Source organism: Lissotriton vulgaris, chromosome 6 (genome assembly GCF_964263255.1).
Source record: "Lissotriton vulgaris chromosome 6, aLisVul1.2, whole genome shotgun sequence".
NCBI lineage: Eukaryota > Metazoa > Chordata > Amphibia > Caudata > Salamandridae > Lissotriton > Lissotriton vulgaris.
In genome coordinates, this window is record NC_141694.1 from 1,787,356,667 (window position 1) to 1,787,379,894 (window position 23,228).

At 41.7% G+C, this 23,228-nt stretch overlaps 2 protein-coding genes across 2 annotated transcripts in view; both read right to left on the bottom strand.

The window, feature by feature from the left end:
• LOC147709486 (cysteine-rich secretory protein 3-like) overlaps nt 1-23,228 on the bottom strand; it is a 484,180-nt gene that overhangs the window by 294,045 nt on the left and 166,907 nt on the right. The gene's annotated exons all lie outside the window — the stretch shown is intronic.
• Nucleotides 21,021-23,228, bottom strand: part of LOC147709487 (cysteine-rich venom protein-like) — a 164,727-nt gene continuing 162,519 nt past the window's right edge. The window contains exon 7 of the mRNA XM_086928043.1: nt 21,021-23,129. Coding sequence (XP_086784169.1) covers nt 23,119-23,129 — 11 coding nt within the window. The 3' untranslated portion in view covers nt 21,021-23,118. The remainder of the gene's footprint in view (nt 23,130-23,228) is intronic.

The following is a 23,228-nucleotide window of genomic DNA, read 5'->3' on the forward strand; positions in this document are numbered from 1 at the left end:
TGTATGTATATGGGTGCAGATGGTCTGGGATACAGTCCCCTAAATCCCAAAAAAATAAAACAAAAAATCCTTTTTTGTTTTACACATCAAGTTGCACAAGTTGACCCTGCACACCCAAAAAGTTAGTAAACAGAATATTAATGCTTAGTATGCATATGTTCACAAAGAAATCCAACTGTTCTCCCAAGAATATCCAAAGTCAAGTTTCTTCTTTTATTCATAATTGTAGATAAAAACCAATAGCCAACGCGTTTCGTCCGAAAACCGGACTTCTTCAGGGCTACATTTAAAAAGATTCAAAAAATATATATATCAACATATGTACATGATATAGAATTTGTTCACAAATGAGTAATTCATACTATTTAACAGAAGGTAAAATTTACAAAGAACCAGACATTTTATGGTAGACACTATTCAGAAACAGCCTTTGATTTCATCTCTTTTTCTTCCAGGGAGAACATACCTACAGGCAGAATATGACTCATATCTCTTAATTTATTCAAATTACAGAACAAAAAAACAGATTGAAATATTAATTACATAAATCATGTTAACTTTGTAGATAAGAAGGTAGTTAAAGGTAACCATAATAAATCTCTCTTAATTAACAAGAAGGTGGAGGTTGCGTAAGCTCTGTCCATTCTGTGTTGATGACATAATAATTAATTCCACCAGGCTTGGTAGGAGATTTTAGGGGTATCCGTCCAGTGAACAGTAATGATCTGAAAGGAAGTTGCTAAGAAAAGATTGATAAAAGGGCCTACATCCTTATGATTGGCAAAAGCTGGGGAGAGACAGCCCAAGAAAACGTGGCTGATATGAAAAGGAACATCTAATTGAAGGATATCATTAAGTTTATTCCAAATAGTGGTCCAGAAGGTATTGGTTAGAGGACAATGGAAAAACATGTGTAGAAGGTCTGCCGTGACATGAGGACATGCTCAACATTTAGAGGAGTCTAGCAAATGAAAACGGTGAGGGTCACAAGGGGTCAGAAAGAGTCTATTATAAAAATAATATATAGTTTGCGTTGTACTAGCAGAGCGGGAAGTAGTGTGAATTCTGGACCAAAGCAATTCCCAAGTACTTATAGGAAGATCAAGTCTTAGGTCTTTTTCCCATTGTAATTCTAAGGGGGATTTAACTCTGGTAGCATGGGAATGTGATTTTAATTTATATATGGTAGCCGCCTTAAATTGAGATGAAAAATCAATAGGGTTTGGGGAAGGAGATAGTTGGACAGAAGAGGTAGTGGGATTGGAGTGCACAGGGGTATAATAGCGAGTAAGGACATATGTGAGTGTACTATATTGAGAGCCGTGATGTGAGGAGATATGATAGAGGGATTGGAGGGCAGAAAAGGACATAATGGTGCCATCTTTCATCAAGTGCTGAGGGGTAAAAATACCTTTATCAATCCACTCCTTCCAAAACAAAGCGTGATTATTAATCTTAAAGTGTTTGTTATACCAGAGAGGAATATTCGTGGAGCAAGAATTGAAAGAGGGATGGGCACAAAACGAGGAAAGAGCTAACGCCTTAGAATGAGCGAGAGTAGGGAACGACATACTTTTTGGAGGCAAAGAAATCAAAATGGCAGAAACAAGAGAGAAGGGAGAATATTGGGCTTGTTCCAAAGAGCTCCTTGCAGTACAGGAAGAAGAGGTAGAATCTGAAAGGAAAGTCCAGATTTGTTTCAAAGTAAAGGCTGAATGGTATCATTTAAGATTAGGGAAATTAACTCCCCCGGAATCTTTCAGAAGTTGGAGTCGAACTAGTAACAATCTAGATTTGCGATTGTTCCACAAAAACTTGATAAGGATAGTATTGATGGTATGAAAGAAGGTGTTAGGAAGAGAAATGGGAAGTATAGAGAGAAAAAAAGTTAATGATAGGGAAAAGCATCATTTTAATTGTGGCCAATCTACCCACCATGAAAGGAAAAAAGGAGACCAACTGTAAATAAGGGCCGAGGTCTTTTTACAAATTTCAGCAAGATTAATTTTAACAAGGTTCTTAAGATTATTACAGTAGAGAATGCCGAGACATATAATATGAGAAGAGAACCACTCAAAGCCAAAGTCAGTAAACATAGAGGGGAGGCAGAATTTGTTGAGGGGTAGAATTTCAGATTTATCAATATTCAACTTGTGGCCCAAGACAGTAGAATAACCGTTCAATAGGGAGAAAAATTCTGGTAAGGAAACAAATGGGTTTGAAATAAAAAGAAGGATATCATCAGTGTAAGCCGTGAATCTAAAATCGACATTTTGAAATTGAAAACCTGTATAGCATTGGAACGTCTAATGGTTTCTAGGAAAGGCTCAAGGGCAAGAATGAAGAGAAGGGGAGAAAGAGGACAGCCCTGTCTAGTCCCACGAAGAAGAGGGAAATAACTGGATTGACAACCATTAACCCAAACAGAAGTGGTCGGAGCAGGATATAATATTTTAATACATTTAATGATAGTGGGGCTAAAGCCATGCCATCTCAAAGAGCCAAAAATGAAGTCCCAGCTTACCCTATCGAAAGCTTTTTCAGCATCAAGGGTAACAGCTGCAAGAGGAGAGTCGGATTTTGAGGCAAGATGAATGATGTTAAGGAAAGTACATGAATTATCTGTGATTGAACGACCTTTCACAAAACCAGATTGGTATATGTTAACTAAATCAGGTATAACCTTATTAATGCGGAGGGCGAGGAGCTTAGCGTAGATTTTGTAATCGGTATTAATAAGGGAAATTGGTCTATCATTCTTACACAGGGTGGGGTCTTTATCCTTTTTTGGGATGAGGCAAAGCATTGCTTGCGTGAAGGAACCCTGAGATTCACCAACAGACAAAAAGGAATCCATCAGTGACAATAAATGAGGGATCAGAAGAGTTTTAAAATGTAGGAAAAAACAAACCGTGAAACCGTCCGGACCTGGTGTTTTGTCTTTAGGCAATAGGGATAACGCCTCAATAAGTTCCGCAACAGAAATGGGTATATCTAAGGAGGTAAGGTCAGGGGCATTGTCAGGGGATTTGGGGATGGTTTGAAAAAAAGAATCAAGAAGGTCAGAAGAAGGAGAAGTCTCTGGTGTATATAAAGAGGTGTAATGTTTAGAAAAGCAATCAAGTATGGAAGAGTCAGAAAAGTGTAAAGTACCCGAAGCGTCGTTAATGGCTGCAATTTTAGACTTTTGTTTTTTAATCTTTAGATAGTTCGCTAAAGATTTGCCAGCTTTGTTGGGCCCACCATACATCTTGGCATTACATTTAGGGAAGGTATTACTGGCCGAGTCCCAGGAAAGCTTATTATATAGAATCTTAGTTAGAATAAGAAGAGGTAAAATACCCGGGGAAGAATTAGTAAAATACTTTTGCTCAAGAGCTTTAATTTGCTTAAGAAGCGATAAGGAGTGAGAAAGAGCTTTCTTTTTCTTTCGCGAAACAAAATCGATAATAAAGCCCCTAGACGAGGCCTTAAAAGCATCACAGAGAACATGAAATTGGGAGGCGGAGGAAAGATTACGTCGAAAAAATTCTTAGGCAAATGCAAGGAATTGTTCGGAGAATTGAGTATCTAAAAGAAGAGAATTATTGAAGCGCCATCTTTTGGAAGTAGAGGAGGGAGAAGGATAATCAATATCTAGAATAACAGGGGCATGGTCAGATATGAATATGGAGCCAAGTTCAACCTTATTCACATATTGGAAGGCGGGCTGTGTGAGGAAAAAGTAATCAATCCTTGAGTGCGATTTGTGAAAGGGGAAAAAAAGGAAAATTCAAGGAATATCAGGGTGAGAAGTGCGCCATGCATCTATGAGTCCCCTATTGGTAATAGTCTTGAAGAAACCTTTCTGAATTCTATTAGGGACGTATCTGGTCTGAGACTTACGATCAAGGAAAGGGTCCCTTAATTGGTTAAAGTCCCCACCCAGGGTTAAGTGTTCGGCTGAGTGTGAGGAGAGGAGGGTGGATAAATCATTCCAGAAGGATGTATCAACACCATTTGAACCATAAACATTACACAGAGAAAAAGGGTGATTGTTAACTGTAACATCTAAATATAGCCATCTACCATTGGTATCAACAGACTCGTTGTGCAAAACAACATTCAAAGACTTATGAAATAAAGTAATTACACCATTCTTATTATTAACCGCAGGTGAACAAAAGGAAACCTTGCAGCGCAGTTAGAGACAGTGAGACTGTGGCAGGAGCAAGGAAAGGGACTGGGGCTGATGTGAAAACCCCTCTGGAGGATACTCGTAACCCGTGAGGCTGTGAACCTGTGCCTTTACTTCTCGCGTTTCCCGCTTCGCGGGAAACGCTCGCAGAATCAAAAACTTTGGCCAGAATCTGGAGGAAAGGACTACCAGTCCCAGGAGTCTCAGCGGACCGCCACGCCCAGCATAGAGCATCAGGTGATTAAAATCCCCTCTGGAACCACGCATCCCGGGAAACCTTGCAGCGCAGTTAGAGACAGTGAGACTGTGGCAGGAGCAAGGAAACGGACTGGGGCTGATGTGAAAACCCCTCTGGAGGATACTCGTAACCCGTGAGGCTGTGAACCTGTCCCTTTACTTCTCGCGTTTCCCGCTTCGCGGGACACGCTCGCAGGATCACAAACTTTGGCCAGAATCTGGAGGAAAGGACTACGAGTCCCAGGAGTCTCAGCGGACCTGTGATAACCACCCGCCACGCCCAGCATAGAGCACCAGGTGATTAAAATCACCTCTGGAACCGCGCACCGCGGGACGCGAGCGGGCGGTCGCCGGGCTAAGCCCGGGCAAAGGGCGGGCCCTCTGAGGCCCTCAGAGGCTGGAAGAGCCTGGGCTGGGCCATACACCCTGCATCTTGTATTGGACACAAGGACACCTGAACTGTAAGCATAGGTGTTATACATGCAGTATTCTTGTAAACTCTAAAGTGGTGTGTCTACCCGACTATCACCTGTTATTGCCTGCTATTTGAAAAGTCGCCGAACTGAGGGTGATAAGACTGTGTAATTGTTCCTGTTAATATATTTTTTTCTCTGAAGAGGTGTTGTTATGGATTGTCGTGAGACTAGAATCATGACCGCAGGGGGTGTAAAAAAGTTGACAGGTACTCTGGACGACTTTATAGTTCGCACCAACTCATTAATTGATGAGGGGATAGTCTTAATGGAGAGAAGGGTGTCGCAAGATTTGGCCTTAGCCAGAAGGTCCTCATTAGGCCCTTATTGCTCAGGCACGAACCCCCAACACTTCAACACGTAATAACACTTTAGCCCAGATTAATGTCAATGCACAAAATGAAAAAGCCCACAGCTGGGTCCTGGTGTTCCCCCACATCCTAACCCCCCGATTGATGATCGATTGGGAAATAATGATGAAGCCATAAAGGCGAACACCCAGTCTGTGACCCCCGACATCGACTTGAGAGGTCAGATCGAGGGGGCGATTCCCAAACGTAAGCCTATCAAGACGATTTCCCATAAAGTTAGGAAGGCACATACCAACCCTAACCAGACGAGAATTATGGAAGAGTCCATGGCTGCCAGTGGGGGTTTGGCTGTAAGAACAGAAAATATAGGGGATGACCAGCCGGTAATTGTTGGTTTATCATTGGCCCTTCCTGATGACACGCTTTCCAGATAGTAGTTTGGATGATATCCTGGAAGTGAGTGGGGAAGATGATGATAAACTGGACAATACTCATCTTGAAGGAGGAGAGGCGAGCCAGATAAGTAGTAACATCTTAGAAATTTTAAAAACGCTTCTCGCACCCATAGAGGCAAGGCTACATTCCCTAGAAATTGTGCTTAAAGACATCCATAAGGATATACGTGCCCCCAGTTTTCCTCAGAACAATAAGGCCTCACATGCAATGCCCAACGCACGTAAGCAACCACCGGCCATTAAAAATGCAGGCTTGGGTAAAAACACCGTGCCAACAAATCCCTCGATAAACCCCCCAAATACTTCACATTTAGGAGGAGTTAATGTTAGTACACCTGAACTCAATAAAATACCAATTCCGGCTAGTTCAAAGATTCAGTTCCCTTGACCCCGAAGCCAGATTTAGCCCCACTAGAAAAGGTGGAGTCACCGCGAAATATTCATCTCCCTCCAGATTCCTGCCCATACGTAGTGGTCCTGACTGGGGTAACGGAATAACACCCCCCTATGTGGAATCCTTTCAAGCGTTAAAAAATAAGGTGTGCCACTGGCTATCTAACAATCACCCCCTACCCACAAATAACTCCAGTAACATCTTAATGATAGAGAGAACACCTTGGGTGGGTGGAAATAGAAAAAGAACACAAGGGGATTGCATAGTGGTAACCTTTGAAAATCCGCAGGTCGTGGAACACATTTGTAGAGGGACCTCTCGCTACCATGCTAGTACAGTTACCGCTAGGCCACTGTCTTATTTGTATTCACCTATGGAGCAAGTGGATAAAAGATGGAGCTGGATAAGGGAGTCAAATGAACATAAGGGAAGGAGGAGGTATGACTCCCCATGGGACTTGCATCCATACGGACAGGGTGGTGGTGGAGAGGAAGGCTGGAATCTGGTTCACAGAAGAGGTGGTAGATCCACCTATGGCCAAACCCCTCGGGTTAATAGCTGGGTGGGCGTAGGGACACCAAATGGCCACGCTAATATCTATGCCCAGAATGCCCTCAGTTCTGAACATTTTTTTAACATCCCAAAAGTAAATCGATATGACTGTCTGTCTGACCTAGGCTGGGTGGATTGACAAACAAAGGGCTTACTGTCTGGTTTGACGGAACATACCCACTCTACCCTACCCCAACATGTAACATTTGTTCAGAACGTGCAGGTGACAAATATTGACACTGGACCGTCAGTTTCAGTCACTAACTGGTGTACAGATGGCGGGAACTTAATACCAGCAAAAAGGGATAAAGTAAGAGGGAAAGGAGAGTTAATTGTGGCCACATGGAACATTGCAGGTCTTATGAATAAAGATGACGATCCAATATGGAGGGACTTTATAAGCACCATTGATATTATTGGGCTTCAGGAAACCTGGGACACACAAAACATACTCACAATAGATGGTTTTACAACTTTTTTCCTCCCAGCTGTTACCTCCACCTGGGGACGAGCACGGGGGGGTTTGGTTACTCTGGTAGCTGCTAAAATTTCAGGTTTATTTAAAGAAATAGACACTGGTTGTCCCTATTGCCTAGCAGTCCAAATAACCCGTAAGGGTCATCATAATGTCTTAGTTGTGAATTTTTATAATTCTTTTGATAGGGCCTATCCAACCAGTAATCTGATAATGTTAAACTCTTTTCTCACAAAATATAAAGAGTTGTCGGAGTCTCAATTCACCATTATGTTAATGGGGGACTTCAATATTCATGGTTGTCCAGATAAATGTCCACCAAATGTTTTATTTGCCCCCCCCCCGAACAAGGGGATATTCACTTAGAGTATTCGGACCAAGGCACTTTACTAGAAGCTATGTTGGCTGAAAACGGGTTAATGTTACTCACCGGGGGAGGCATGGATATTCCCACATTTAAGGGACATGGTAGTGGGTCAACAATTGATTTTATCTTTTTAAGTAGCACTTGTGGTAGCCATATTATCAGTTATTCCACTGTGTGGTCCCATTTTAGTGACCACAACCCAGTTCTGTTAAGTGTGAGAGATCTAATTGTCATAACCGAGAGTAGGCTGAATATGGTTGAGAAATGTGACATCCGGTTAACTGGCCAAGCCCGTAGAATGAAATGGTGCAAGATAGTACCAGATGAGTTTTTCTCAAATCTCTGTAGTAGTAGCCGGGAGGAATTGGACCTTTGTATGGATGTAGATGCAGGGGGTAAAGAAGTTGTGGAGGCGTATCAAAAGATTTGCCTCCAAATTGTTTCTAATCTGACACGCAATAGCAGTGGGAATGTAGGCTGGTTTGACAAAAATTGTTCAGTGGCCAACCAAAAGCTTAGGGCGGCCCTTAAATGCAAACCAGTGGACAGATTGCTTGTGGCTACTCTCAGAAAAGATTACAAGGTAGTTGTTGAAAGGAGGCGATGGGAGATTAGAGAAGACGTGCTGAAAAATAGTGCCAAGTTTTGGGCCGTGGTTGATCAACCTTACTTTGCTGACTCTCGTAATAACGAACTGGACTGTGGGATACAAGAAGATAAATGGTTTTTGCACTTTAAGTCAGTCTACGAACAGGAGAACTTGGGGGCTGAGGCTTCGACCACTTTTATCAGGCTCCCCTACACCCTAGTAGTAAACGAAGGTGAGGTGGCCGAAGCAATTGGTAAAATGACCAGCAACAAGGCACCCGGGCTGGATGGTGTTCCTTCTGACCTTTTTAAATCTAACATAGTATTTTGGTCCAAAATGTTAGCAAATGTTTTTAATAGAATCTCTAAAACAGGCATCCCAGATACTTGGTCCCAGTCGGTGATCGTGCCCATTTATAAAAAAGGTGAAAGGGGTGATCCGGGTAATTACCTCCCAATCTCACTCATTGATTCAGCCGTAAAGGTCCTAGGTAGAGTGGTCTTATCCAAATTAACTGATTGGCTGGAGGAAACTAATACCCTCTCTGCCTTTCAATATGGCTTCAGAAAGGGGCGAAGCACAATAGACCAAAGCTTAAATCTGCAACTGCTCATCGGGAAGTATACAATAGCGAAGCCAGGAACATTGTACATCGCATTCATGGACCTGTCCTCAGCCTTTGATCGAGTAAACAGGTCCAAGTTATGGGGCCTGCTTCTAAAGATAGGAATAGATGCTAATATTGTGCACTTCTTGGCAGACCTCCATAGGGACCTCACAGCCACAGTGAGATACGACCGAAAAGGGAATTGCACAGGCAAGTTTAGCATCACCAATGGTGTTCGGCAAGGTTGTATCTTAGCCCCATTGCTATTTACACTATATATCAATGATTTGGGCGGCGTTTTAGGAGCCGCATGTAAGGATATACCATGGGCAGGGAAGTTTCTAATACCGGCATTATTATATGCGGATGATGCCGCCCTTTTAGCTCGGACCGCAGTGGGACTCCAATGTCTTTTAAATTCATTTTATGTGTTCATGTCTTCTTTTGATTTAAGTGTCAACTATGGTAAATCTCATGTCATGGTGGTGGGCCCGACACGTAGGGTGTTGAAAAATTTAAAGACATTGCAATGTAACGGCCATAAATTGACAAGAGTCTCCAGGTTTCCTTACCTGGGGGTTGTATTCGATGATAGTTCCACCTGGCACCCCCAATTGTTGGAAAAAAAATGCCTTTGTCCGTTCCATTCTGGCAGTTTTGGGTTTTTCCCGCAAATTGGGGGTAAAACCCTTGCAGGCAGTATTGAAGGTATATGCTGCAAAATGTATTGCCATTGCTATGTATGGCGCAGACTTGTGGGGCTTCAGACCAGTTAAGATGCTTCAGGTAGCGGAGGACAATTTTCTGAAATCGATTCTATCCTTGCCACGATCTACGGACGGTTTCATAGTGCACCAAGAATGCGGCGTCGATTATTTGGAAGATCGAATCGCAGTGGCCCCCCTACTAAAATGGATTTCAGTTTGGCTGAACCAGGAACTTGAGGTGAACCACGAAGTTTTAAAGGATTGTCTTACACTAGATCACTGGGACTTTATCCCCTGGTTGAAATATGTCCAACAATTATCCATAACATTAGGTCGGCCAGAATTGTTCAATGAGCCGGCCAAACTTGTGAAAGGTGACCTGAAATGGTTTAAAAGCACCTTTATGTTGAACAGAGGGGTGGATAGAGAAGGCTTGGAGCTGGTTAAACCAACCGTGAGAACTCACCAGTTGATTGTATCCTCAGGGTGTGAACTGGAATTATATCTAAAAGTTGTTAATATTCCCAATCATAGATATCTTTTAACAAAGTTCCGGTTAAATAAAATTCATTTCTTGATCTCGGGTCGCCTCTGTTGGACAAAGCCCTCAGATTTGGATCTATGTAAATGTGACGGTTTTTCCCTCATGGATACTGTTCATTTTCTGTTTATCTGTGGCCACTTCATAGATATAAGGAAAAAGTTTATCATACCCGTATTAAAGGGGAAAGGGTTTAGACAAGTGAAGCCCGCTTTACTGTACCTTCAATTACTGTCTAATACATGGGAAATTTACAATGTGGCCACATTTTTTACCATAGCTATGAGACTTAGCAAAAAGATTAATTGGTCTTAGATGAAATATTGCATATGGCAAGTTTTTAGACCATGTGTAAAATGATTTTATCCTTTTTCTTAAATATCCTGGCATACTGCACACACTTTTTAAAATGACACTATGTGTCCGTATTTTATATATTTTTTATTGGGTACTTTTTTTTTTTTTTATTGTATTGCATGTCATTGTGTCTTCTGGTGTTCTTGGACCTTTATGTTTACATTTGTATACTTTTGTGGTTTTTGTTATGAACCGAATAAAGTATTTTTGACTGACTGAACAAAAGATCTCACCAACCCAATACTTGCGTAACATAGATAAATCTTGGGTTGTGAGATGAGATTCGTGTAACATTGCAATATGACAATTCAATCTAGCAAGGTGCGAAAGCACTCAATGTCTTTTATCGGGATTGCACAATCCCTTAACGTTCCAAGTTATAATGCGTAGTCCCTTCATGAGAAAGGAGTATAAAAAAATAGAGGGTTAATAGAGGAAATCATTTGAAAAAGGAAAGAGGAAATAGATGAATTTAAATAGATGAGAGAAAAATAGAAAGATGAAGATGAAGAGGCTGAAATGGAAGAAGAGGAAATTGCATAAAGAAAAAAAAGAAGATAAGGATGTAAAAGGAACCAATTGTTATGAAATGAGCAAAATGTAAAGGAACGGAAGGATACATGAAGAGAGAATAAGAAGAGAGATGAACAGGAAGTAATGAGGTGTAGAATAACAGAAGCGGAATAAGAAAAGGAGAGAGAAAGAGGCAAAGAAAAGGAAAGAGAAAAAGGCAGTGGAGGATAGGACTCCAACAGAATGGGTATCAAGATGAAGATGACCAAGAGTCCGCAGACTCTAGTGAAGAAGCAATACAAAGGAAGAGGCATTAGTTGGGGAGGGGGGCGACGAAAGGCAGAACAGCCAAACAGGAGAGGAACATCGAGAAAGAAACATGATAGATTGGGACAGAATGGAGAAAGGGTACATAATGGGATATAAAATAGATAAGGTGGAGAAATAGTTATATGACAAAAATGCATAGAAGGAAGGATAAAGGGGGCTTACCATACAATAGGGAGGACTGGAGCCGTGGAATAATACAGCACACATAGAGCGTACAGAAGGACACAAATGGAGGGGTGGCACCAACTATGACAAAGAAAACATACCTGAAAAACAAGAAGGTAATGATGAGGAAATGATGAACAGTAAACGAAAAACAGCAAACAGCCAACATATTAACAATAGAGGGAAGCAAAATAAACAGAAACTAAGACAAACTACTAACATATGAAGTCGTTATCATGGCTTGCTGAGTTCCATCTGTTCTCCTTTATGTGAATGGATAAACTTGCGAAGGTCAGCTGGATCCTCAAATCTCCAAGATCTTTCTTTATATGTAACCTTGAAGAAACAGGGATGAATTCGTCCCTAGCGAGCATTCATAGATCGAAGTGCAGGTCTCAGATCAAGAATTTTTTTCTGACGGGTAGAAGTGGATTTAGAGATATCTTGACTAAAGAAGATTCTGTGACCGGACTAAAAGAGTTCTTTGTGCTGTTTTGCTGCGCTGATAATAGCCATTAGTTATGAATAAAGGAGAAAGTAAGCAATAATGCCTCGTGGTTTGGAAGAGGTAGAGGCAGTCTGAGGCCCAAGTCTATGCACTCTCTGGATATTGAAGTCTTTAGTTTTAGGGAGACCAACAAGCTGGAGGACTTGAGTTTTCAAGAACGTTATCAGGTCGTTGCCGTCAGAATTTTCTGGAATACCGTAAATGCGCAGACTGTTGCGCCTTTTACGATTTTCCAAATTCTCTGTGGTCCTCTTCAATTGACTGACTTCTTTTTTAAGAGTTTCAACAGTGTTAACCACATCTTGGGCATCGCTGACCTTCTGTTCGACATCTGAAAGTCTGGAATCAAGGCCTGTCCATTTATCTTCAATGCGCTGGAAGGAGGCGGCGGTTTCAGTCATAAAAGGTCTAATAAGACGCAATTCCTCCATAATATCTTCCAACGTGAGTGAAAGAGGCGACTTGGAGTGAGAAGGCGGATCCTGTTTGAGGCGTTTACCAGTAGTAGCCTTGGTATCCTTAGGACACCCAGTTGAGGGACCCTGGGATTTCTGCGAATGTTCCATGCTTGCAACCAATGCAAAACAAGTTAAACAATGCTGCGTCAGAGTCAAAAAACGAGTGTCAAAGAAGCTCTACAGGAAAAGAAAAAAAAGAGGAAAACTCCAGGAAAGAGAAGGAAAAACAAGCTTATCCTGAGTAGCAGGCGTGGAGGAGAACGCAAAATTAAGGCAGTAGCGTAAAAAATAACTGCGCCACATTGAAATACGCAGGTGTCTCATTCAGCTGCATTATAGTCACTAACAAATATCACAGGAAGCTGGAAAGAGTAAAAAAAAAACCTTTGCCCCTCAAAAAATAGCAAAGTCAAACCAGTAACAGGCATAAGGTGGGGGCAGAAGAACAAAAGCGGCACCGCAACATCGCTCTGAGGAGATGAGAAAGCGCAAGGTGAATTCACCTAAAATGGCAGCCGTAAGAGCTCCGAAAAAAAACAGGAGCGAGAAAAGAGTCATAAAGACCTCCTTGAGGTATGATACTTGCAGGAAACACTCTCCATGTGTTCCGACGTCCAGAACAGCCCACCAGGAGAGGCAGGAAGACGCAGAAGAGGTCCCTGTTTGTTCGAGCGCAGCTCGATGCAGCAGGAATCCTCAAGTGGCGGCCATCTTCCTTCGCCGCGTGCCTCGTCTGGAAGGAGCATGCATTCTGACCGGAATGCATGTTCTCATTGTAAATAGAAGAGGTGCAATTTATCCCTGCACCCCATGGCAGGCACATCAAGGTGCCTGCCACGAGTTGTAGGGATCAACAGGGGCGGCAATTGGTGGCCCCTCGGCCTCTAACTGGAGGCTATGCACCCATGGGGACCCCCAAAGTTGACTTGCGACAGCCTTTCTCTGTAGGAAAGGCCGGCACAGAAAGGCTCTGGGAATCCAACATCATAATCCCTCAGGTGGAAAGAGCCGCCCTTGGGATTACTGGAGGCTTTCCGAATGGCGTGGAAGCCTTTCCGAAATCCTGATCGGATTCCTTTCCACCCAACTCCATCTAAATGGATAGGTCAGAAATAAATTTGAACTGCAAATTACGATGCTGTAGGAGCTGCTCAGACCGAGGGTCTGAGTCGTTTACCACGGCATCGTAATCGGCTCCTTAGTTGGTACTTCCAAAAATTCCATCAACCGTTGATTGTGTCAGTTGACTTTGTTCTGAGGTAATGTCATCCATAGCTGATGTGGCTGAGAGGCTATCATTGATTTTGTCAATAAACACTCTTTTCAATCCTTCATTGGAGTGTATACAAATATTTTTAATAGTTTTGATGCCGGCTGATGTCTTGGCTCGAGAAGCTCAACAGTTTTCGGAGTCTGGGGACCAGAGATACTTTTTAAGGTGCAAATTGGCATATTTAAAGTGCTTCTGTGATGTTTGGAAGATGTCAGATTATATTGGGGTACCATGCTAGCACAGGATATTAGCATTAGTGTCTCCTCTCCAGCTAGCAGCCTTGCCCAGGTGTCTGACTGTTCCGGGAGATTTATGTTAAAATCCAAGCTCTGGCTGAGACTCGATGCACTCAATTGCTTGCAAAAGTTGTATGTGGTAGTAGTGACCCAACTGGGAGAATTACCAGACCTCACACAAATACTTTATACGAATCAATATAGTTGATGAGATCCACTCACAATGGGGCTGTACACAAAGAGGTGCTGTCGCAGTTCTGGCACCCTGCTACCAAAGGTGACTCCTGTACTTTAGAAACTAATATCAAACAAGTCTACATTCAATATAACTGCATTCAGCACCCTCTTGAACATTTCATATAGCCATTAGAGTCATGGATATTTGAAAGCATGAATACAATCAGAGTTGACGATCCTTGTAAAGGAACACACAAATACCTTGTTTTCCCTCTCTCATGAACGAAAATAACTAAATCAAATTGTTTCTCCAAGGTTTTCCCTGTTGATTTATTCTGTACCCTGACACTTGCAGCAAAGATCGGCCAACACATGTTTCGTCCTTTAAAGACTTTTTCAAGGCAGTTCAGTATTCCTGATCCTAATGATCTTCATGTGTTGTTGCAAATAGTCTTGATTGCCTATGTATAGCAGCTGGAACTATTCTGCTACTCCAAGTGTTCCAAAATAAATATAGCATGACAGTCTCGATTCAAAATTCAAATCCAGGTTTGAATCCAAGCAAAAAGTATGTACAGTGACAAGCTGTTATCCAATAAATTAGTGGATTTTTAAATCATGGATGCACTGCTACGACGGGCCACAGTATTATATAGAGGAAGTCCATGATAAGCTCCCTCACCGGTATCAACGCAAAGGTGTCCCAAACACAAATCTGTACACGGCAATGTGAAAACAGTGAAAAGCTTGGAGAAACAATTGGATTCATGAGAAAGGGGAAAAAAAAGGTTTTGTGTATTCCTTTACAAGGATTGACAACGCTGATTGAATATTGTATTCATGCTTACGAATATCGATGACTTTTATGGCTATATCAAATGTTTATGAGGATGCTGAATAGTTGATCCGCATAAGCAACAACCTCTGTTGCTATAGAACAGCCAAGCACTTTTTTCCATAAATATGGATGGGCTTCCCAGGTGACAGCGCAGCAGCTTTAGTTTCAAGTGAAGCAGATATGTGTAGGCTAGATGCAATGCCCGCTCTTGCGTCACATAATTATTGATGACTATACAAGCCTGACCTTTTTTTGCAAGCTCCTCTTTGTCTTCTAGAAGAGAAATTGAGGCCATTGTCGAGTTAACAAGATTTTTGAAGGTGTTGTATCACAGTGGCAGAGCCCAGAGGTTCCAAAGGTGCAGGCTTACTAAAGATTGGCCCAGGCATTGTTGTTGGGCTCTGTGTGATTTAATTTAACGCAGAATTTGAAAAAGGGCCCATGGCATCCAATTGATTGCCTCATTAGGCCAAGCTCTAGCCAAATATTCAACTGGAGAAGAACTCTGGGCAAAGTTTAACACATTGCGATAAAATTTTGTTAGGAGTTTGTACGGAAGGGCAGAATCTTGACCAACAGGGCCTCGCTACCATGAGTTAAGGTTGGCAGGATTTTTGCTGCCATGACTTTCAGGAGAGCATCAAGTGCTGGGCCTTTAAATTTCTCGAGCAGGGTGTTGAAAGCGGCAATTAAGGCATTCTTGTTTGTGATGGCTCGAAGCTGCTGTTTGGCCTTTCCCTTGTCATTTAGCTGTACCCCATGGTAGTTTTATCCTTTTACTGCTTCTAGGCTGTGCGTTCCGAGATGACGGGTTACGTTTTTCTTGTGTGGCCTGCTAACCATCATCACCTTGGTTTTGTTTCAATTGATAACCAAGTAATTTTGTGTAGTATGCCAATGCAGTGTGTTTATCAATCTCAACAAGCTTACTTTGGTTAAACTGCAGAGGATCATGTCATCTGCATATAGTAAATGGTTCAGTGCTACCGTGCTAAGACACAGACTGTGGCTGCTGGTTTTTATCAAGTACCGGTGGGAGGTCAGCAATAAAGAGGTTGAAAAAGCATGGGGCCAGCACACAACCCTGCTGTTGGCCTTATCGAGTGTAACTTTTTCGTGACGGTAGGGAGCCATTTCTAATTTTGAGCCACACCTATGTTTAAGTGTAAAGTGACTTGATGGCTCTAAGCATGTGTGAATGTATGTTCCAGGCCCTAAGCTTCCTCCAGAGGTTTGCTTGATATACACAGTCAAAAACCAACCTATAATCAACAAAGCAGAGGTAGATCGTGCAATTCTGCTTCCACATTTTGTCCAGTGTAATGAACAAGGCCAAGATGTTTGTGATTGTCCCAAAAGCCCTCCTGAAGCCAGATTGTGTCGTTGGCCTAGGCAGTCAGATCATATAGGACAAGAGATGCAAAGTATTTTGCTTTATTTTCTATGAGAGTGATGAGGCACTAGTTTTCTGTTGAGGTTTTGTCTCCTCTGTGAAGTAGGGTGATAGCTGCGCCTCGCCATGAATCCGATATGATGCCCATGTGTTCAATGTTGGAAAATAGGGAAATTAACTTTCAGGCCCAGTACCCAATAACTTTAACAGTTTCTTGTTCAGACATTTGACCCCCTTCTGAATAGAGGAGAAAATGCGGATGTGTGTCTGGGAGCAGTTGAACTTGGGAGCGGTGGCCCTCAGCCAAGTTTACCCGAGGTGTGTGCCTCCGTTAACATGATGATCTACTACCAAGGTGCCCACTTGAGAGGGATTTAGTGCTGAAAAGAGATCAGTGCAGGGAGGGGCTGGGTTGGCAAACGGTTGTTGTGAGGGAAATACCTCTAAGAGGGGTGTGGGCGAGGAGTCACTTGCTGCCAAGAAGTGTTTTTTGAGTAAAGCAACCCAACACACTTCCGTGATAGGAGTGTTACCTAAGAGCTGCTGCTCTTAGGTAACAGTCTTAGGTAACACAGAAAACTATGAACTTCCAGGAACATTAAGAAGCTATGCCTCTGCTAAATGGATGTACCATGTTACAACGCATACCATTACAACTAGCTACTATTACAACGCGACCATTACAACGCATACCATTACAACGCATAGCGCTTTGAGGTGCTGGATATTGGTAAGTATAATTTACTATTCCAACTCCAGTCCCCGTGGACACTAGGGAAGGTGTTGGATAGTAAATTATACTTATTCCCTATCCTAGAGCGCCCCCCAGCGCAATGCGTTGTAATGGTATGCGTTGTAAAAGTTGCGTTGTAATAGTAGGTAGTTGTAAAAGTTGCGTTGTAACAGGTGTATACCCTGCTAAATGGAACATTCAGCAGTAGTATTTAACTTGCATACATAGTAGACCATTTGTATTGTTTGCAATACCTGGCTGGATGAGAGGACCCTTCAGAGTGTTAGTGGAACAGTCACCCACCAACTAGGTTCTGAAGAGCTGGATGTGAAATAAATTCCAGGAGCTACAGATAAACTGCTATCATGTCTATGCACTCGTCAAAGCAATTTGATGTCATTGGCAGCTGCAACAAGGAGACAGCTGTGAGTCACTGAGGGGCATATTTACAACCGATTTACATAGAGGGGGAGCACTAAGAGCTGATTATTAGGTCCAGTAACCCTTGCTCCTGAAAAGTAACTAGTACACAAAGTGAGTCATTGTTCCTTGTAGAGAATAAGAAGAGGAAGAAACTTTTTTTCATGTGCTACTCTATCTGTGGGGGACAGTGTGTCCTCATCATAATGCCCTCACACACCCTTCATCATTTGGGCTTTTCTCCTCATCAAACCGGCGCTGCAATGCCCTATGGGTCCCGAAGGGTCTCTTTATCAGAGATATTTTGATGAGAAGCCGTTTGCGTGCGTGGCTGTAAGTGGCAGTGAAGTCTAAAGTGGTGTGTTAAAAAATGACTGGAGGGAGAGTCGGTACTATTTATTAGGTTAATCCTCTGACATTGATAAGTGTGTAGTGCTGCTCCAGGGGATATTATGTCCCCCTGTAGCTGGGTATATGTCCCTAATGGACATATATAGTGGTCAACATGTATGTGGCCTCAGATGGAGATCCAAAGCGCTTCTTCAGGACCAAAGGAAGGTCAATTGTAGTATCTGTGGCAGCCTGAACTAACCAGTGTCACCAGGTTTGTAGAAGGGAGTAGCGTTTCTGAAAAGAGAGGAAGTGTAGGACAAAAGTATAGTATGGTTAATATCTTGTCATGATAGGCTGTCCGGATCATCCATTGGAGGGCCTGGTGTGCATTACCCTTAGCGAAGTATCATCTATGTGTGCTGCATCAAACAGCACACATAGATGTTACAATACGGCATTTAAAGATTCTTTATGTGCAGGAAGGTGGACCTTCTGGCACATGAACAATCTTCCCCTCAATACAGGCACCCTTGCACTTTTGATGTAAGGGTGTCTGTGTTGGCGCTAGGCAGGTACATTTAGTGCCAGCTCACGGGGAAAGGCAGGGCTGCACTATATCCTATTAAATATGGTGCAGCCGTGTGTTTCTAAAGTGACGAAGCGTGTAGTTAGCCTTCTTGGCTTAACGACAGACTTTGCCACTTTATTGTAAATATGCCCTTGACTTTGCATCATATGGAGACACCTTCAAGCTCTGGAACTGCATAATTCCCTGGAGCCGCGATTTTGACATTGCTTAAGTATGAAATTCAAGTGTTTATTTTAATTGATCTTAACTGGTAGCCATTAACTGTTGATCTTTCTTGCCACACTGATGTTGTTTCATTGACCAGTCAGTGCTTTTTCTTTAGAAAAGAAGAGTTAATTTATTGCACACGCTACTAAATACTGCACATTGATTTACAAATGTGTACATATGGCAGATAAAAAAAACGTTGATTACATTATGAAATCAAATGTCAAAATTATTATATCAACAAAGCATTTTAAAATTAACATAATGTGTTTGTGAGCTTTTTATATACTTTCATTACACATAACATGCAACCATAAAGACAGCCCCTAGGGGGAACTACAGTTCCTAAAGAAGCTCTTCAAATGAAGTCAGAGCAATTCAAACACACCTTTTATCGGAAGGGTGAAAGGAGGTAACATGCCACTCCCAGCATTTACAATATTGTTTCTTGTTTGTATCTTTCAAACACCCTCATTTATTTGAGCAGTTTGTAATCATTTAATGTCTGAACTACAGATTCCTTTAGCTGTTTGTTAGCCAGACCTATTGGTTCCATTATGCATAGAGTAGGCTTATCATTCAGCCCTTAACAACTGAATGACCTCCTCTTTTTTTGTCCCACCCAGAAGCATTTAGGCGTCGCATTGTTCTGATTGGTTATTCATATTGTTCCACTTCTGATGTGGTGAGCATTCAATAACCACATTTTCTTTACTTTAGCACACCGTGGGAGTGGATGTGTTTTTTTTTTGCTTTACCTCTTTAACTTCCCAGTCTGCTGCATCCCCCTCCACGACTCGCACAAAGTGTTGCTTCCCCTGCGCCTCCCCTAGCTCTCCCTCATTCTTTGTTGCCTCTGCAGCCCAGCTCATCCATTGCTTTGCTCTCCCCGTTCTTTTTGTTTTCAAAGATATATATTAATGGACCCTACCCCTGCTCTCCAGCCCATACCTACTTGTTGTTCCCTTCCCTTATGCAACATTTTATTTCTTTAATGTTTTTTCACCTGCCACGGTTTCAGCAGGTGTCCCACTTAAATTGGATTATACATCTTTTAAGATGGCCACCCAGAAGTGTATGTGCACACATGTATGGTGATCAACGTAAAATGGGTATATAATATTTGAGTAAACTCTTTCAAAGATGGCTGCTGTAGATGCATGTGCATCCACAATGGCCATGTTTGAATGGGTCTGGTCAAATAATAGGAACACATTCTAAGATGTTCTCCATAGATGTATTTCATCCACTGAAGAAAGAACATATACCTTCTTTTTAATTCTCTAGAATCTCACTAATACACAATAGCAGTAGACGAAATTCTAATAACTTGGGCTTGAATTACTTGATTCACTTCACTACGCAATAGGCATCCAGGAATGCTATGTGATTTAAATATGCATATGAATATTCGCTCAACCTTAGAGACCCCAGCCTTTGTCAAATACTGTGAAGACTGTTGTTCATCACAACTGATTTTCAAGCACTCATCTGTTGATACTTTAGATGCACTTAGTTAGCTCTTTCAGCATGCTTCATACTCCACAGGCTACGCTTCTACTCCGGACACATCATTTCTGAATCATCCCTGAGAGCACCACAATTTAATGAAAACTTCAAATTTGATGGTTATTTTATTATGATGTGACCTCCATTAGAACTTAGAAAGTTGGAAAAGTTTGCTTGTAAATCTGTGTTCTTGGATCATGATAGTATTGCAAAAATGGTCAAAGCCAGCTGGTCTGGGTTATAAATGAAAATGAAAACTGACCAATTGGCTTTGCCAATACTTATTAAAACATAGAACTGAAACATTGAGCACATGTTTTAATAAAGTTCGTTGTCTAAGCATTCATTGCCAATATCACTGTGTGACCTAAAAGTCACATGTTCAAATTTGTATTTATTATTTTAAGCATATGGCCACCATGTTCAGAAGACTGCATGTACAATCCATGACTTTCCTTATTTTACTTTTGTGGTGTTACCATAGCAAGCCTCAGTTTGCAGATATTTTTAATGAATACACAAAATCAGGTGAAAATGCTGAACAATTTATTGGCTGAATAAGTGGAGAAATATTTTTAAACAGAACAATGAAAACAATAAGCTTCAGTTTATTAATTCACAGATGAAAAGTAAAGTAGGGGACACGTATATGCCAATTTATAAAAACGACAAAATTCTAAAAATGTCAACGTCATCTCATTCTGATGGCAGATCAAGCACAAGTTGAAGAATGTTTAATTTGTTAAGCAGTGTATCAGCACAGTGAGCTTCCATCAAGCTTTGGTTGAACTACACAAAAACAAGAAGTGCCCTGCATTTGGACACTTAGGGGTCCATTAGAATGACGGGCGGACTTTGTCCGCCAATCATCCTAGCGGGGATTGGGACCACCCGCCATAAGGGCGGGGGTCCTGTTGGGGGCATTAGGATGTGCCCGCCACAGTGGCGGGCACATCCTGCATTTCTAGCATTGTGGCGGGCGGTGCTCTCAGCACCGCTCGCCACAATGCTAGAAATGCATTTCAGCATCTGCATAGACAAAGCGGCAGGCACCGCGCGGTGCCTGCCTCTTTGTTTATGCAAATATTGGGGATACCACTGGTACCCCCCGTGTGCAACCTCCACCCCTCCTTCACTCTGGGGTCCCGCATGGGCACAATTCCAAGAAAATACAAACAGACTTTCCGTATATCTGGAATTGCGCCTGCTCCAAACCACGCCTATCCATTTAACTTCATGGTTGTTCATGGCCTAATACCAACAATACAGATTTAGTCCTGACGAAGTTAAAACAAGTAACAAAACGCGTTGGCTGTGTATGTCCTTTTTGGTATATTTACCTAAATAAAGAAAAGAAATCTCAAGATCACAAGTACCTGCGTAATTCCTTTGAGTGCGCCTTCCATCCCTTTTCCATTCATTCTATATAATTACATTTTCTTAAACTACAAGCATTGATTTATTTTCAGATTAATAGCATAAAAAATCCGTGCAGTTTGAAAAACATATTCCAGTGACAGAGCTAAGTAACTTAAACATGTATTGCAATGAGCTCTGCTGTGCCCAAAGACCACCGATTAAGTGTGAGACAACCAGAGTTCTTCTAAAGCTAACATGATGAGTACTGTTAATTGTGTAGTAATAACAATACATACGTCATTTGCAGCATTATAAAATGGCAAAACCAAGTTCTGTATCATTATAATAACATAGGGGCATATCAGCAACAAGTAGCGATAAACATCGCTAAGTGCGCCTAGCATGTTTGAACTTAACACCGGCTATCGCTGGATTCTATCGCAGAGATTACGCGCTATCAGTAACGCCTATCTCCAATGCGATAGGAAATCCAGCGATAACAGCATGGGGATGATCAGAACCTTAATGATAGTGTAGGGCGTACTCATCAATACATCCACCTCCCATTAGATGTAATTGGTAAGTCAGTTCTGAAGCAGGCGTAAACAAAGCTGCAATAAGCGCGGTTAGAGATATTATTACTGTCACTACGCGGTTTGCACCCTGCTTTCTGATTGGAGTAGCTTGTGTTAGCGACTTTTCGCGAGATTATTTAGTGCTGAACGCTTACTATGCATCTCATTCGCGGTGAGATGATGGGCTGTGAGGAAACAGGCGCTGTGGGATGGATTCACCTGATAGCGTGACCTTGCTGATCATGCGATACAAATTATCGCCACTTTTCGCCCGAAAACGGACGCTAAAGCTCGATAATTTTATCGTGGCGCCTTGTTGATATGCCCCATAGTTTAATAATACAGAAGTTCTGAATGTAATGACAAACATATTTTCATATCATGATATGATCAGTTGTTTCCCAAAACGGTTTACTAAAATGTAATGCAAAGTAAACAATGTTTTCATTTTGTTTGCAATCAAAATTATTCAGGAGATGGACATGTACATTGTGGGCTGCTGGATTGTCATGGATATCACATTTTAATACCTATTTTCTATCTGTGTAATGCCTAATCCAGTCATTCAATAAACATTGTTTTCTGGCATGAACAATTTGAGAAGATTACCAACATTGATTTCTTCCAAAGCCATACACACAGGCTAGGGTTTTAAAATATGAAATCCTACAGATCTGTTGACACCACACATGCCATGGAAGCAGTTTTTGTCGAAATTGATTCGGCATTTGCCAAGACTTTAGTTTTTTTACTATTTGGTTACCTAATATTGTTTTTCTTCAAGATAAGGTGTGTATTTGCAACAAATTGATATGCTTTTGCCACATTCACAGGTAAAATGTTCAATAAGTATAGAAGTTCACAATTCACTAGGAATAGAATTTGACATAAAATACCACTACATGTGCTTTACAGTGTAAAAGTAAATTCTTCCAGGCCCTATGAGGACATTGCGATTTAAAGGCCTTTCACCTAAGACATCCTGAGACAACTAAAACTACCAGGAAAATCAAATTTATAAATCAGAGTCCTGGCAACTGGAAAACTAATGTAGGAACAATGAGAAATTTTGAGGAACTAGCTAATTCCGGTTACATATCACAGAACATCTCAAATGAGTACAAGTTTGAAAAATTTAGGACATTACACCTGTGGTAAATACAAATAAATGCTGTAGCTGGTGTTTTCGCTCCATCAATCTGTTTGCCTTCAAGCCGTGCACATGACACCCGCACTGCCAGCAGCCTTGTTCTTGAGTGATCAGGGATTGGCTGCGGAAAGAAAAATGTAACACATTAAGCAAGAGGAATGTGGGATGAACAGCACAAATATTTGTATACAGCAAAATATATGTCCATGTATTTGCAACA